The following is a 16,266-nucleotide window of genomic DNA, read 5'->3' as shown; positions in this document are numbered from 1 at the left end:
GATAAATCTCGAATCTAAATATTCTCACTCAGGATTTCATATCCTTTGCCAAGCAAACCTTCGCCATCCTCAACACCGGCGAACTTCGTTGGCTGGAAATTCCTTAAAATAATTCAGTTTTGATTTCATTTTCCAAAGTAATCTTAAAATAACATTGTTCATTTAAATGTTAATACGATAAAAAAAGAATAAACGAAGAGTTGGAATTTTACTTCAGTGTTCGCGGGAGTCTCGTACAAGCTCTATAGCCGCCGCTACTCATCCCACCCAAATTTCACTGCCTGGTTCAACTAATACATCGACAAAGTCAATGTCTCCTCCTGGAACTCCATCATTGCCGACTTGACTCGGAGCGCCGACGCAGTCGAAGCTCTTCTTGCTTTTTCTTCCATGCGGAAGCTCTCTCTTTCACCGACTCGCTCTACTTTCCCATGTACTATCAAATCCTGCTCTGCTTTGCTCGACCTTTACTCGAGAAAACAAGCCCACCAACAAGCACTTGTCTTCGGCTTTGAAGAAGACCTTTTTGTGTTCTCAGCTCTTACTGACAAGTAATCGAAATGCGGTGAATTGAGTGACGCGAGGAAACTGTTCGACGAAATACCAGGAGAAATATTGTTTCTTGGACTTCCATGCTAACTGGGTACGTCCAAGACGACTATGCCCGTGAAGTTTTATTGCATTTTAAGGAGTTTCTAAATAAGGAGAGCGATAGTGAAAAGAACGAGATTGCCTTTATTTGATTCGGTTGCTGCGGTTTCTGTTTTGTCAGCTTCTTCTTATGTTACTTAAATGAGCGTGACGAAAGGGTTCTTGGATTTGTGACAAAGAGACGGTTCGATAGTGATGTGGGGTGTCGGCTATATTTTGATGGATGCCTATGCGAAATGCGGTTATGTGGATGTCTCTGGGAAAGTTATTAACGGATGGCCGGAAAGGATGTGATTTTTTGGAATTCAGTTATTGCTAATGTTGCACAAAAATGGATTGGCCAATGGCCAGGGAGGCTCTGAATATTTTAATGAAATGGTAAACAATTGTGATGTCAAATTCAATTTGTGGACATTGTCTGCTGTTTTATTAGATATTTGCATATAGGAGTTTTGCATATCGGCAAGTGTGTACATTATCGATTACCAAAAAAATAGTGTGTACATGATCAGGTACTTGTGAATGATTACTCTTCATATACTTTAGAGGAGTGTGTGATTTTGGGCACTTCTATTATTGACATGTATTGCAAATGTGGAAGAACGGATTTGGCAAGGAACGCATTTAATCGCATGAGGGAGAAGAATGTCGTGTCCTGCACTGCCATGATTGCTGGTTATGGAATGCATTGCCATGCCAAAGAAGCTCTGGAAGTGTTTTATGAAATGATAAGACTGGGGTCAGAACTAATTATAATACTTTTGTGTCAATTTTAGCGGCTTGCAGCCATGCTGTCTAGTCAAATAAGGTTGGCATTGGTCAAATACTATGGATAGTGAATTTAATGTAGAGCCTGGGGTTGAGCATTATGGCTGTGATTGATCTTCTTTAGCGAGCTGATCATCTCAAGGAGGCTTATAATATGATTGAAAGGATGAAGATGAAGACTGATTTTGTAGTCTGGGTTCACTTCTCGTGGCTTGTATACTCACAAGAATCTGGAGCTTGGGGAGATTGCTGCAAGGAACTCATTTGAACTAGACCCAAGTAATGCGGATACCATGTCTTACCTTCCAACATATATGCTATTGCTGGAAAGCGGGAAGATGCTGAGCGGACTAGAATACATATGAAGAATCTTCAACTGGCTAAACTTTCTGGATTCGGTCTAGCTGAACTAAGAGGGAAGGTTCATGTATTCTCGGTTGGAAATACAGAGCATCCTGAACACGAAAAGGTCTATAAGTATTTGGAGGAACTAAACGTGAGGCTGGAAGAAGTTTGCTATTTACCCAATATGGCTTTGTTGCTTCATGACGTAGATGAGGAAGAGAAGAAAATGACATTACGAGCATAGTGAAAAGCTGGCCATTGCCTTTGCAATCATGAATTCGGTCCCTGGTAGTACAATTCAGATAATTAGGAATCTCAGGGTTTGTGGGGACTTCATACTGTAATTAATTGATCTCCATGATCGTTAAAAACGGAATTGTTGTTAGAGATTTAAAGCGATTCCATTATTTCAAGGATGGTCTGTGCTTCTGTGGCAATCGCTGGCGATTTCTCTATGCCTGTTGAAAAAAATTTTTAATGAAAATTTGTGAGTACAAGGTGGACTTCTCGATCACTTCAATCTTGGTTAGAAAATGAAGCAAGTTTTGACTTTGCAGAAAAATTTGTGGTGTATTTAATACAAGATATCCTCATAATTTATTGTGAAGTGTGAAAAACCAGAGCAATTTTGAATCACCAAGAGAGGCTCATCCTCTCCTCTTAGTGTTCTTATAAGAGAAGTTTTGATTTGACTGGATCGGTTTCATATATTGTGTTCAATGCTATTTTATGAAGAGTTATCACTGAAGAATTAGCAAGAAGTGAAGCTATCTGCTTCAGCATTCCAGTCACTCTGAAAACTTGGTTAGAAAATGAAAATTACCAAGTAAAGTTCACCCCTGCATTAGCATGTACAGTGTGATGCAGTCTTACTACAAATGATAATTATGATTAAAAACTGTGGATAAACAGGGTTTCGGTGCCAATTCATGATATAAGGTTTCATGAAGATTTTTCTGATAACTTCTTCGGAATATAAATCTTTTGAGGTGGGGCTTGCCCTTCTCAATTATAAATTCATAAAAGTGAAGATTGCCAAATCATGAGCAACCTAAATTGAAAAACTTACTGAAAATTGATTCATTTGATCTTGACACGTGTGATTGGCTGCGCTTCATAACAACTTTTGAGAACTTGGTACAATTCTGAAGGGCCCTGTTCTCGCTCTTTAAGCGTTCAATCTCTGCCCGGAGCCCATTAATGGTTTTTCTCTTTCGTTCATTTCTCTTTAGCAACTCAGCCTTCTGCCGCAGATTCTCCACCATTAGCTTTGTGACCTGAATTTTTATCTCAGGCCATGTATTCTCCCATCTAGAACTGTCCGCAGCAAAATCTCTAGTTGTAGCTGGACCCAATTCAGAGCCATTCATCTTAATGTCTTCTTTGTTGGAGGACTCTGCGGTTCCTTTATCCATATCATTGTCTTCAATTATACTTTTTGTCTCCAAATTCATCTTGCATTGTTCAGTTGACAACAATTCATCAGCTAGCCTGTTCAGGTATGCAATATCAAAATCAAAATTATGAAGATCACACTCAGCATCTGGATCTTCGATGATAGAATCAGAGGGGGAATCAAGCGCTGCCAGTTTAGGATCAGTGAAGCTTTCTGCAACTCCTTTCTGGTTGTCACTGGTTGTTCTGATTGCTCTGGAGTTAGAAGATGAAGATAAAGACCCTGAATGAAGGGCATAATGTGATTTACACCTCAACTGATCATGCTGCTCTGCCAATGAACGGTAAGACATGTTAAACTCTTCAAGCATTTGTGTGAGTTCTGATTTTCTTGTGCATTGAATCTCAACTATTTTGGATGAAGAATTCTCTTCTTCCAAAAGGGACATCATGGCCTTCATCTTCTTGTCCATTTCTGCAAATATAGAAAAAATTTCGAACTCATAATCAAAGAGCTAAATGTTGCAGCCCTATTTCTGATGACAGATGCAACCTTGATGCTTTTTTATGTAAATTCAACATCTATCCTAATTCATTATTTTCCAGTTTTCATTTTCATGCAGGCATAAGACAAGATAAACGAGAAACGTCGAAGAATGCAAGCAAGCCATATGGGGGCAGTTTTCATGCTGTCAATTCTACATTTCTCAATATAAATCCAGGTATCAGGAAAGAAAAAGGAACAAAATAGGTACCTGATAGAGTTGTTTGAAGCCATAGAGACCGTTGTGCACTAATAGAGCTATCTGGACTCCATGAACTTGAAGAAGACATGTCGACCTCCATTGAACCAATGTGTTCCTTCCTTGGGTGTAGAAGAAGACGAAATCACTTGGCTGTCATAAGAAAACAAACTCAAAACAAAAGGAACACGTTAAGAATTTTGAAAGAGCTTGATTGTGAAGAATTACCCACCACTCCAATCTCTTACAAAATCGATTAATTTCTCAAATTCAAAGCAACTCTTAATGACTCAGAATTTGCTCTCTTGATGAACACAATTTGCTCCTCATTTCCTCCAAATTTGTGCCCACAGTTCTCACAGAGTTGGTTATATAGTTAATTTTTGGCTTAGGTTAGGTCAAAGCCCAATATTAGCTGCCATAATGACTGATGACTCTAGTTGGTGTGCACCAGAGTGTGAAATTAATAAAATAAGGTATAGTTGTCAAAATAATTTATTATTTGACACCGACTGTATAATATTCCTATCAGTTTTATTTCTTTATTTTATGACAACTTTGACAATCTAATAAAGTATTGTGGGCAGTTTTGTTTGACTGATTTGGGGACCTTATTGTCATAACTTATTTTTAATGTGTTCACTCAACTAATTTTCATCTCAAAATATAAATAAGAAATTGGTTACATTTTACTTTATATAGTTTTGAGCTTAATTATTGTAAAAATTATAAAATGAACGGTAATTAATTAAATTACCCATATTTGATGAGTCAATTCTTTTAAAAGAGATACAAGTAGTAAAACGAGGACAAGTGAATTCGACTTTATATAGAAATAGCAATAATACTATATATATCTAAATATAATTAAGTATTATTTTATTATTTATTCGAAATTATTTAATTATATGATGATATATATAAATATATACATATTTATGTATTTAAAATATATATACACAATTTTATTAATATATAAAAGATGTTTTAATTAAAACTGATTACATTCAAACTTTATTTATTAACGTATGGTAATACTTAGAGGGTAAATTGATATATTTTCAATGAGGGTTAATCGATATTTTATTTTTGAAGAAGTTTTTAGTTAATTTAGGGTTTAGGTTTAATTTTTAATGTTATGTGTTTTTTTAATTGATTTATCATTTGAGTTAACCTAAGTTTTAAATTTTTATTCAAAGATTAACTTTTGATTGTAAAACGAAGATCATCTCCTGTATTATTAGTTTCGAGTAGGGAGTAGAGAGATTCCATTCATTGTACCCTAAAAATGGTGTAATTGACAATTTGAGGATACAAGGACACGGATGGTCAAGATTGGTGGGAAGCTTACCGAGAATCAAAAGAAGTTATATCAAAGAGACTCTTGCTTGGGAGCCTTCTTAGAAGTTGAGGAGCAGAGATTCAACATAGTACATACCGAGTCAATGAGGAACATTTGTTTGATATAATTTCAATTATTCAATTCCATAAGGTCAAAATTGTAATGCGGCAATAGCTATGTTGATGTTCCCAAAATATGTGTAGGAATATCCCATCGCCTATTTGGATAATGTTTGATTACTAAAATAGAAAAATTATCTTAAAGATAAATTACTTAGAAGATTACTGGATATAAATGATTATTATGTTTGATAAAATTTGATAAGTATAAATAATTATTGTGTTTGGTTAAAGGTAATAAAAGATTACTTGTAAATTATTTTACTTAAATGTCCTTGAATATAATTATTTTTAAATATTTTTTATATTATTTGTCATATTAATTAAAAATAAATTTATTTTTATATTAAAAGATTAATAAATAATAATTTTTTTATAATAAACTCAAGATTACCCCAATAATCTTTAAATATCTAAGTTAAAGGTGGTAATCTGATTACCACCTATATTACCTGTTATATCAGCATTGGTAATAGAAGATTACTGTAATATTTTATTACTGATAAATCAAACAAGAGAATAAAAGATAGATTACCAAAATAATCTTAAAATCCTCTAACCAAACGCAACCTAAAAGTCTTGCCACATGCCCGTTACGTTGTCTCATCTTTGTAAGTTTATGAATAAATTTTGATTGCCTTGATTGCCAATTAGTCAAATTACTAATACAAAATGAATCCTTGCCCTCTGTTGAAAATATTGGAGGTGGCAGCATCGTAATTAACTAGAAAAGGGAGGGCAACTTAACTGACTCGAGGGTCTTGGGCAACAAAATTGGAAGTGCACTCTGCTTCTGACATATACGAAGGCATTTGGCAGCGAAAGATAGGAAGAGAAGAGAAAAAAAAAGGAAAATAAAAGTAAAGAAATCGAACCCTTAATTTCTCTCCTCTTTCTCCCTGACTCGCAGCTTTCCAAACCGTAAATCTGAGCTTTCAAGCATGTCTCCTTCGGAATTATCTGGAAATTCTCTTATACCAAGCTTCCTGTACTCCTATTCTTCTCCTCATAATCACCTCTCTAGCTCCACGCCTCTCGATGCACCTCCTTCCTCCACCAGGCGGAGCTTCTTTGTGCCGGCTCCCAGCGAACCTGGCAAGATTGAGATGTATTCCCCTGCATTTTACGCCGCCTGTACCGCCGGCGGTATCCTCAGTTGTGGACTGACTCACACGGCCGTCACTCCTCTCGATCTCGTCAAGTGTAATATGCAGGTACTTTTCTTACATTTATGTTGCTTTTACCTTTGTTATTGACTTTGTTCCATTTTGACCATTTTAGTATTAGATTTGTCGCTGGGTTGGATCTATTGACAAACACTATTATGTATTTCTGTGTTAAATTCAGTTTACTTGTTAAATTTCTCATACGATTAGATCTGCAATTTTGAGTTTCAATATTGATTAAATTTCATTTCTGGATATAATACTTCTTACTGATTTGTTATTGTTATATTTAATATGTTTGTAAAGTTTTTCTTGCTTTGGATCGTTCAAGCTTTTTTTATATGATCCGGCTAATTGTATTTGAAATATATATTTTAAGCTGAGTTTGGATGCATGGTTTTTAACAATAGAGTGAAATTATAGGATCAACTGATAGTTAGTATCCGTGAGCTCTAATTGCTATGCCACCTAACGCAGCATATCTGTATTTGGTTGGAGAGCTCTTGATTTTAGTATTGGGAAATTGTTCTCGTAATGTACATTTAATAGAAGTGAGTATTCAAAAACTTTGTTTTCATTACACCATTACTGATGTATATGGTGTAATTCTTAGTTTTCGTGTTATTTCATATCATCTCTCAACAATGAATAGATGCTTAATGATTTGGGGCTAGGATCACTAACTCTTTAATCTTATATTTAGTAAATCATTAAACCAAAGCATTTTGAACAGTTGGAATTAAATCTGCATGTCATTCTTGAAGTACATCCTATTTATAGCATTACCACTATTGTAAAAAAATGTGGTGTGTCAGTATAATTACACTAGAGGTTATTAGCTAACATCGCGATTATCGTCTTTTCAGATTGATCCTGCAAAGTACAAGAGTATATCGTCTGGTTTTGGAGTTCTTCTCAAGGAGCAAGGACTGAAGGGCTTCTTCAGGGGATGGGTACCTACCCTCCTTGGTTACAGTGCTCAGGGAGCTTGCAAGTTTGGATTTTATGAGTTTTTCAAGAAGTACTACTCTGACCTTGCTGGTCCAGAGTATGCTGCTAAATATAAGACCTTAGTCTACCTTGCTGGCTCTGCATCTGCTGAGGTGATTGCTGATGTAGCACTTTGCCCCTTTGAGGCAGTGAAGGTTCGTGTTCAAACTCAGCCTGGCTTTGCGAGAGGTCTGTCTGATGGACTTCCTAAATTTGTCAAATCTGAGGGTGCTCTTGGGTATGTTAAATTAATGCCTGTTCATTTGTTTACTTAGTTATCTGAACTAATTGTTTTGGAATGTATTTCTAACCAATTCTCTTAATTATTCAGTTTGTATAAGGGTCTTCTTCCGCTCTGGGGACGTCAAATTCCATGTAAGTTGGCATACCTGCATTTCTAATTATGAAGTCTTTTTATGAATTGCTAATGTACTTAGATCATGATCAATATATATTTCTGTTTGTCATGTATTATGTTTGTTATTTTGCCTTTCTTTGTATTCTGAGAATCAGGACAAGCAGTTGCACATTATTAGAATCTCATTTTGTGAATTTAGCTGTTATTTTGAAACTTAAGAACCTTAGTTGAAGTTCTGTCTAACTATTTTTTCTTGATTTATTACCATTGAGTTATTTCCTGCTTATGTACTTCCCCAGCTTCACACCATTTTTTCAATTTTGTGTCTACAGCTCACATATCTTTGGCAACTTTAGACTCAATAATTATTATAATCTGCCATTACTTTGTCCAGTATGCATTTAACTAATGTGGGCCTTGATTGACTCTATACATTGGTTTTAGTGGTCTAGGTGTTTTTAACAGAGAGATGTTTTATTTTGTAGACACGATGATGAAATTTGCTTCATTTGAGACCATTGTTGAGATGATCTACAAGTATTCCATCCCAACTCCAAAGGACCAATGCAGCAAATCTCTGCAACTTGGTGTGAGTTTTGCTGGTGGTTATGTTGCTGGTGTCTTCTGTGCTATCGTGTCTCATCCTGCTGACAATCTTGTCTCTTTCCTGAACAATGCTAAAGGGGCAACTGTTGGTGATGTAAGTGCAATTTCTTATTCATAAGTATCTTCACACTTGATTTTCTCCTTTAGTTCTTGTTTTAACTCGTGTTTCGCTTGTGTAGGCTGTGAAGAAGCTAGGTTTGTGGGGACTTTTCACCCGTGGACTTCCTCTTCGTATTGTCATGATTGGAACACTCACTGGAGCCCAGTGGGGCATTTATGATGCATTCAAGGTTTTTGTGGGACTGTAAGTTTCTTTTATCTATTCGTCAGCTTATCGATTTGGTTTTTTGTTAAGGAGTTAAAAGTGCTGACAGTGTTACAATAAATCTTCAGGCCAACCACTGGTGGAGTTGCTCCTGCTGCTGCTCCTGCAACTGAGCTTGCAAAGGTGTAAAACATTGATTAATGGAATACTTATCTTGGATAGGATTAATAAACAGGATTGCTAAAGGTGCTTGAGTGGCACTCAAGTAGGAGTATTCAGAACTTGTTTTGCCGAGGATGGTTTTTCTCACACCCTGGATTTCAAAAACTTGTGTAGTTAGATGATATATGAAATTTCACTTGGATGCTAAGATGAGAGTTTTCCTCTGTCGAGAATAAAACGCAGCCGTAGCTGCCAAGATATTCAAAAGCATGCTTGTTGGATTATCAGAACAATTGATTTCTACATGTTGCTTTGTTTATCTATCAGCCTCAAGCATGTGCACGTCCTGAGGGTTTTTTTTTTTTTTTTTAATCAGTAAATTAGGGTTTTACCATTCTTGATTCAAATTCAGATTTTTTTTTTAAAATTTTATTACTTTACTAGTTTTGATAACCCCAAGTCATGAAGGTTTAATTTGTTTGTTGGATGATAGACATACAAATTACTGATGATTATTTGGTTGTAATGGCGTGTTTTTCAATACATCGCTGTCCTAGCCCATTTCAAAAGCAGTGTAAAATTAGCCAAAATGATCCTGAAGGACCTAAGATTAGTTAATATTGGTTAATAAATGGGCCTCCAGATACAAATTTGAAAACTAATCAATATTGTATCTTGATATTCTATTTCGCCCTTGGGGTGATATGTAATAACAGCCTGTCTCAAAGGGCCTATAAATTAGCCCGAATCTATCCACCCAGATAACATAGGGGCATTGCAGAGCACATGTACAAGTGCAATGCAGCTTTTGTATAATGTCATAGATCAAAAACACGATTGAAAAAGTGCATCAAAGCTTGCAGATCATTATAACATAATAAATTGAAGGTCCAGCTAGAGCGTTAATAGTCACTAGTTACAGAGAGCAAAACCTTGTAAAATATAACTTTGAAAAATACAAAATTCAGACGACAAGATCTCTCCCCCATTGTCCTCATTGAAGCTGAGAATGAGATCACAAGTTAACAACAAAAGAATGGAGTTATTAATTCTAATATACATTATCTTCAACTCCGCCCCATTATTATTGCTCTCTGGAGGAACACTTACTTGGATGCTGAAATGAGTACAGACACAGAACCGCGACTCACCATCAATCAGAAAAGATTGATCGTGAAAGAGACGTATGGATGAGCATCAGCATCACCTCCCAAACCAGCCATTGCGCCCCCCTCATCTTCAGATTTCCAATAGGTGCTGGCATCAAACATTGAAGAAACAATATCAGGAAAAATAAATAGAATAAAAAGGACAGAAATTATTTCATGGCAATGCTTGTTTCATTTACATATGAGATGTAGGTAACTTTAAATTGCTATGCTTATTATTAGGTAATTTTTCTGGATGTGTAAGCATAAGCTGGAATTTTGCTTCCTAAAGCTAAAAAACTACCTTTTTAGATGCTAACAAATTACTGCATACAATTAACGAAGGACTAAAAATCTACTTCAAGCATTTTGGTGTAACTTGTTGAATGCATGTTTAGTAACTTGGAAAAAGAGAGCTTAGGATTCGATTGTCTCCAGTTATTATGAAGACAGTGAATAAGTCTGACTCTAGATAGTTTTCCAGATTACTAAGGCTAATATTAGGACTGCAACTGAGCCAAGCCACTCGTGAGCTGCTCTCGGCTCAGCTCGGCTCATGTGATTATTATCAAGCGTAGCTCGAGCTTGCTTTTGGTTGGCTTAGTGAGATTGTGAGCTCATGGCTACACGTCTAAAATTTTACTCCCTAACTTGGAAAATAGTGGAGTAATTAATAAATATACAAGTTGAAACTGAGTTTCAAGTTAAGCTCGACTCAAAAGTTCCTATCTCGAGCTCGAGCCATGAACGTCCCAACTCGGCAAGCTTGAGCTCTGTCTAAATGCAATCCAGCCGAGCTTGAGCCAAGCAATACTCGGCTCGGCCTGATTGCAACCCTAGTCAATAAACCTATTGCCTAATGCCATGAATTCAGTTTGCATACCTGTGTGTACTGTCACACAATTCTTCCAGAATTGATCGCACTTTCTTTTCACCCTTTGTTGATGGAGCTAAAACACATGCCTGAAATCATCCCAACAGCCGATGCTTAATCACAAGGCCCATGGCCAATGATAAACCCATTAAGGAACAAAAGAGTTTAATTACCAAGAAAGATGGTGGTAAACCATATCTTAGAATACTCTCTGCAAAAACACGTACAGCACAAAAGTGCATCCAGGAGCTAAAAACCTGCAAGCAAAAAATCAATCAAGTTAAACATAAATTTGCTGTTAAATTACAAGATATGCCTAGGGTAAGAATATGAGATGATATTGATAATAATAAAAAAATGCGTAATACTGTTATACAAACAATTATTATATTCTTTTAGCAGAATACAAAAAGACAACCACCTTATTCATTTCCAACAATTTAATTAGGTCTCCAAAATATAACTTTGTCCAGAGTAAGACAAGGATGGATATTTACATTAAGAACCATTTTTTTTTTCACTTAAATTGTGGTCCCATACTAATTTTCATGAAATGAACTTAAAGAGAAATTAAAGGAAAAGTACCTCCCCATAACTGGTATAACACCATTGCAAAAGGGAGCTTCTCAAATGATCCTGGTCATGGACCAATTTGTCTAACTCCTGCTTCCTACTTTCTTGTGCTTCTGAACTATATTCAAAATCTCGAATCTGGAAAACAAAGAAGAAACAAAACAAAACCTCCACCTTCTCAAACATTGAACACCATTGTATCATAATAATGCAAGATATCAATGCATTTGCATTTAGCAAACACCTTAATTGAGAATCTACGGAGTAAGTTTCATGAAGCACAAAATGGAAGGCAGACATCACTATAACATTCATGCATCAGAAGAAACACATGCAACTTGCAAATAAACTCACTTGGAAGCCCTTTTCACGTGCGGCAGTTCTGAAATTGTCTGCAACGCGGCCAAATAGTGTGACCGTGTAGAGAGCATATTCATTATCCTCATACAATAACTTGGACGACCTTGGGACCTGAAAATTAAAAACTTACTCTGTTACTAAGACTGAAACAATAAAAACAAAAAGAATTGTAAACCTAGCTGTTTCACACAACTCCATTAATACAATGGACCAACAATTCACTTCAGAAAACCTGTCTCAAGTAGCCAACAAGGAATCATTCTACATCAATTGGTATTCACAGGGCTGTTATAGCTGGCATCAGAGTACACTGCCAATAAGTAATTCTTACCACATAGTTAGTCAATGTTTCATAGCTGGCCAACCAATCTTTCTGTGAATACTTGGGGACAATTGCAAGGAGCGTTACAAGATGTTCTGAGGTAATGATATCCTCAGGTTTGACCAGATTGGAGAGATCACGAACAGCTAAACTGAAATATGAATAGAAAAAAATTAGCTAATTAAGAAAAAAAGTACTTACGACTAAAATAATATCAATACCTTCCACTTTGCTTCCGGTTAATAGCATTGAGTTGACTGCGCACATTATTATACTCAGCAACACGAACCTTAGAAAAATAGGTAAAGAAAGGTTTAAGACCCAAAATTCAATTATATAAACACATATCAAGGGGCTAGATAACTATTAACTTGCAACCATAATGAGATTTATTTCTCTGTCTGAAAAATTATAAGAAACCTGCAGAATCTAAGTAAAACAACCCCTTTTCCTTCATATATATATATATATATATATATATATATTGGCAGTTGTAAGCAGGAAAGGAAGTCTTCTTCTTGACTGCTGAAGAACTAGGCTAAGGCAGCCACATTAATAAAGATATGAACGGCAAAATGAATTTATATTTAACTTCATTGTCAAGGAGTGGTTGTAGAGAAATGAAGAACAATTGTCTGCCCAAACTTTTTTGATTAACTATAAGATACCCATAAGCAAATAATTTACCTTAAGATCATCTTCAATCTTTGATACTTGAGTATGAATGCCATCAACAATTTCCCTTAAAGGTGACATTGTTGGGTACTTTGCTTCATCCCAAACAAACCTTCGAACACAAACCAAAAAGCATTTCATAATAAACACAAATCGCTCTCAAAATCAAAACCCCATATCCAAAATTCAACCACTACATTTAACACATAACACACAAATCACATAAAACGGAAACCAACTAACAAAAAATTAACAATCAATCTAACAAATTCAGCACATAACATAACATTAAATAAATAAATAATCAAACTAGGACCTCAAGTTCATACTATGTTTACTCAACTTTGATTTACCTAGTGAGGTAAGAATCAACCGGTACTCCATCAACAGTCAAAGAGTTACTCTCCACGCTTGATACCCTCTCCAATTCCTCAATCTGTCGCCTGATCTTGTGAGACACTCCTTCAACAAAGCTATTTGACTGCACATATGACCAAATTCCAACCAAACATAACAAGTAAATTCACAAAAATACAATTTGACGCCAAAAACCAATACCTTATATCAAACTCCAAAAATCAAAGCAAACAACTAAATTCTCAACCAAAGAACATAGAGTGGAATTATATTACGTGATTATAACACAATTTATAGATCTAATTAACTGTGAATGTACAGAATCAACATTTAAACTAGAAAAACCAAAATCACTAGATTGCTGCAGATATTTCCGAAATTGAACTATTGAGATTATAACTTTTATTCAAGTGATTACAACACAACCTCTAGATCTAAATATCCAAAAGATTCTAACATAAAATCAAACGATAAAAAACAATTTGTACTCCAATTCTAGTAAAAACTACATAAAAAATTTACAAAATTGGGTACAATAATTACCTTCAAGAGATCATCGCTGAGAGCAAGAAGTGAATCGAGAGTTCCAACGCGGAGATTAGGAATATTGAACTGAATAATAAAATAAATTAATTAAAAAATAAATACAATTAAAATTAATAAAGACGATCAGATCTCTCAGTTACCCTGTAAAGAGGAGTGTCAAAGGAATGTTTGGAGATTTGCTCCTGTAAGCGATTCCAAAGAGAAGTGTGCGAATTTTGTACTGGAAGAGACACAATCCAGTATCTTGATGCCATATTATTCACAACCTCTTCTCTTGATTTTGCGTTTTGTGTTGGAACTTAAACCGTTGTAATGGAGCTTGTTGTTTGTAAATAAATTTGTTCAATACAATAATGTTTGTTTTTAAATGTTTTAATCTTTTCTGTTTGGCTCCCCTAAAGTAACAAAGGAAGCCACGCCGTGTTATTTGGACAAATTCCATTTCCCACCCAAACTTTGCTAAAATAACTCACCCCATAAGTTTGAAAAAATCCATTTTCCCATCTATTTCTCAATAATATGAGAAACCAAAAAAAACACAGCAGAAACACCGATACACCACCCTTTCCACATTTCCTTCTAAGAAACAACTAAACTCACTACTGGCCAATGTACCCCGTCGCACGCACACCCAAACAAACCTCGATAATATAAAGGCCAAACGACTATTTCCCACCCAAAGTATGCGCTTTTGACAAGTTTCCCCCCATTAACTTTGAAAATATCATTTACCCACCCGTGACCAGTTAAAATTAACGGTTTCAAGGATAAAATCATCATTTTGTCTGTATTATTAAAAATAAACTTAAATTTGATTTTATTTGCCCCCCTAAACCCTAAAAACTAACAATTTCTCCTAACCCATGTTTTAAAAAACTACATTTTCCCCCCTAGTTTTCAATTTTCTGAGTTAGTTTTCCGGCGTCGTTTCTTCCTCTCCGGTGACCTCCAGGCCACTCCTCTTCCTCTCCGACGCAACGTCCTTCCGGTGGTTGTCCTGAAAACTGTCGTCGACAAAAACGACCGTGCCTAGCATAATCGCCAGAAGGAGGCCGCGCCGGAGAGGAAGAGGAGTCGTCTGGAGGTCACTGGAGAGAAAGAAACGGAGCCGAAAAACTAACTCTGAAAAATTGAAAACCCTAAAGGGGAAAACGCTATTTTTTAAAACTTGGGTTGGAAAAATTGTTAGTTTTTAAATTTTTAGAGGAAAAAATGAGATAAATTTTTTAGGGGTTAGGGTTCTGTTAAATTTAACAGCCCATGGGTGGGTAAATGGTAATTTCAAAGTTAATAGGAGAAACTTGACAAATGCGCATACTTTGGGTGGGAAATAGTCGTTTGGCCTAATATAAATATAAAAATAAAACACAAAAATCATCTTATTACCTTCATCATTCACAAATCTCGCATTTTTATTTATCAAAACTCATAACCTTGCAACCACCAAATCACCTTCATCATTCACAACTCTTGCAATAGTCCTCGAAATGGCACATATGGAAGAATGCAATTTGCTTCTCTTCTTGCTCTTCTCTCTACACAGAATCATCAAAATTATTACAATTAAGAGAAAACCTAAAACAATTCCAATCACAATGTAGACAATTGTTCCATCGGAAAACCTACTATTTTTCCCTTTTTTATTGATTGTTGAGATAAAGAAAAAAGACAAAAAAGGGAAAACATATCGAATTTAGGACATTCTGTCCTATGAGAGTTGCTTTGAAATTACAAAGGACTGCTTAAATTCTTACAGTTTTTTGTTTTGTCTGTATTTTGTTCACCATTGTTGCTGGCTTTGTTCTTGGTTTGCATTTGCACCGCCAACAAAGGAAATCAAAATATCATCCGAAAAAAAAAAACATGGCTAAGAATATAACAATTTCTTGGAGTTATCATAGTAGAATTCTTCTTCTTGGAAAAAAGTTAGCAAGGCCGCAAATTAAGCAATATTCCACAATGTAACAAAGATAGGAGATAATGCATCACCCTGACGAACACCCCTTGAGTATCAAAAAAGCCAAAGGGAATCTATTAATCAAGTCTGACACTCTAGTTGATTCCAAGAGACTTGAGCATACGAAAGCCAAAGGGAATCCGAAGGTAAGACCTTTTTGACTGTTCTTAATGTGTTGTTTGGGTAGAATTTCGGAGAGAGATATATCTTAGGGTTTTGTATTTTGGGGCATTTGTTGATGGAGATTCGATTTATTTATACCTTTTAGATGTCTTCTAATAGTTTTTTTAATAATGATGGTGTTCATTGATATGTTAAATCAGAAGACTCACCTTCTAAAGAGACTCTGTAACTAGTTCACAAAGGAAGGACATCGAGATGAGTCATCCTAGAAACTCCTACTGAAGTAAGCTTAAGAGCCCAGTTAGCGGGGGTCGTTTCAAGAGGGAGCAAGGAGAGTATTCCCCTAGTCCGGACTGACATAGCTCTTCCTGAAGTAGCAGGTAATATGGTGCCATCCCTCCTCATTGCAGTTGAACTAGTT

General features: G+C 35.7%; 3 protein-coding genes across 5 annotated transcripts; 1 reads left to right on the top strand and 2 right to left on the bottom strand.

Annotated features, from left to right (window-relative positions):
• Positions 1-13: 13 nt before the first annotated feature.
• LOC123195995 (protein NETWORKED 3A-like) lies at positions 14-4,278 on the bottom strand. 2 transcript variants are annotated; one of them, XM_044609877.1, is made up of 4 exons: positions 4,135-4,278; positions 3,915-4,055; positions 2,834-3,634; positions 14-2,222 (listed from the first exon to the last, which is right to left on the bottom strand). In XM_044609877.1, exons 2-4 carry the CDS (start codon positions 4,003-4,005, stop codon positions 2,155-2,157), a joined length of 960 nt encoding a protein of 319 aa, XP_044465812.1. In that variant the 5' UTR covers positions 4,006-4,055; positions 4,135-4,278; the 3' UTR covers positions 14-2,154. The 2 variants fall into 2 exon arrangements, with proteins under 2 accessions (XP_044465812.1, XP_044465811.1); XM_044609876.1 differs by having other exon boundaries at positions 3,915-4,278.
• A 1,873-nt stretch (positions 4,279-6,151) lies between these two features.
• Positions 6,152-9,229, top strand: LOC123196226 (mitochondrial phosphate carrier protein 3, mitochondrial-like). Its single transcript, XM_044610162.1, has 6 exons — positions 6,152-6,577; positions 7,396-7,757; positions 7,851-7,894; positions 8,363-8,577; positions 8,663-8,787; positions 8,877-9,229. The coding sequence occupies exons 1-6, from the start codon at positions 6,305-6,307 to the stop codon at positions 8,935-8,937; spliced, it is 1,080 nt and encodes a 359-aa protein (XP_044466097.1). The 5' UTR covers positions 6,152-6,304; the 3' UTR covers positions 8,938-9,229.
• Positions 9,230-9,747: 518 nt separating this feature from the next.
• Positions 9,748-14,132, bottom strand: LOC123196225 (V-type proton ATPase subunit C). Of its 2 annotated transcripts, XM_044610161.1 has the most exons (12): positions 13,906-14,132; positions 13,763-13,831; positions 13,216-13,343; positions 12,875-12,974; positions 12,409-12,476; positions 12,197-12,338; positions 11,860-11,976; positions 11,518-11,643; positions 11,106-11,189; positions 10,942-11,021; positions 10,021-10,167; positions 9,748-9,913 (listed from the first exon to the last, which is right to left on the bottom strand). In XM_044610161.1, the coding sequence occupies exons 1-11, from the start codon at positions 14,017-14,019 to the stop codon at positions 10,068-10,070; spliced, it is 1,128 nt and encodes a 375-aa protein (XP_044466096.1). In that variant the 5' UTR covers positions 14,020-14,132; the 3' UTR covers positions 9,748-9,913; positions 10,021-10,067. The 2 variants fall into 2 exon arrangements, with proteins under 2 accessions (XP_044466096.1, XP_044466095.1); XM_044610160.1 differs by having other exon boundaries at positions 9,748-10,167.
• Positions 14,133-16,266: the final 2,134 nt, after the last annotated feature.

Source organism: Mangifera indica, chromosome 14 (assembly GCF_011075055.1).
Source record: "Mangifera indica cultivar Alphonso chromosome 14, CATAS_Mindica_2.1, whole genome shotgun sequence".
Taxonomy (NCBI): Eukaryota; Viridiplantae; Streptophyta; class Magnoliopsida; order Sapindales; family Anacardiaceae; genus Mangifera; species Mangifera indica.
Note: the sequence above shows the minus strand (reverse complement) of the source record. Positions and strands in the feature narration are given on the sequence as shown.

Bases quoted from the DNA above. Each gene is read 5' to 3' on its own strand.
- LOC123196225 (XM_044610160.1), bottom strand. From the start codon at position 14,019: ATGGCATCAAGATACTGGATTGTGTCTCTTCCAGTACAAAATTCGCAC. The intron at 13,344-13,762 runs GTAATTATTGTA...TCATATGTGCAG, and splicing joins TCAGCGATGATCTCTTGAAG to TCAAATAGCTTTGTTGAAGG. The intron at 12,975-13,215 runs GTAAATCAAAGT...TTGTGTTCGAAG, and splicing joins GTTGATTCTTACCTCACTAG to GTTTGTTTGGGATGAAGCAA.
- LOC123195995 (XM_044609876.1), bottom strand. From the start codon at position 4,005: ATGGAGGTCGACATGTCTTCTTCAAGTTCATGGAGTCCAGATAGCTCT. The intron at 3,635-3,914 runs GTACCTATTTTG...CTATATTTGCAG, and splicing joins GCTTCAAACAACTCTATCAG to AAATGGACAAGAAGATGAAG. The intron at 2,223-2,833 runs GTAAGTTTTTCA...TTTTTTCAACAG, and splicing joins ATCAAATGAATCAATTTTCA to GCATAGAGAAATCGCCAGCG.
- LOC123196226 (XM_044610162.1), top strand. From the start codon at position 6,305: ATGTCTCCTTCGGAATTATCTGGAAATTCTCTTATACCAAGCTTCCTG. The intron at 7,895-8,362 runs GTAAGTTGGCAT...TTTATTTTGTAG, and splicing joins CTGGGGACGTCAAATTCCAT to ACACGATGATGAAATTTGCT. The intron at 8,578-8,662 runs GTAAGTGCAATT...TCGCTTGTGTAG, and splicing joins AAGGGGCAACTGTTGGTGAT to GCTGTGAAGAAGCTAGGTTT.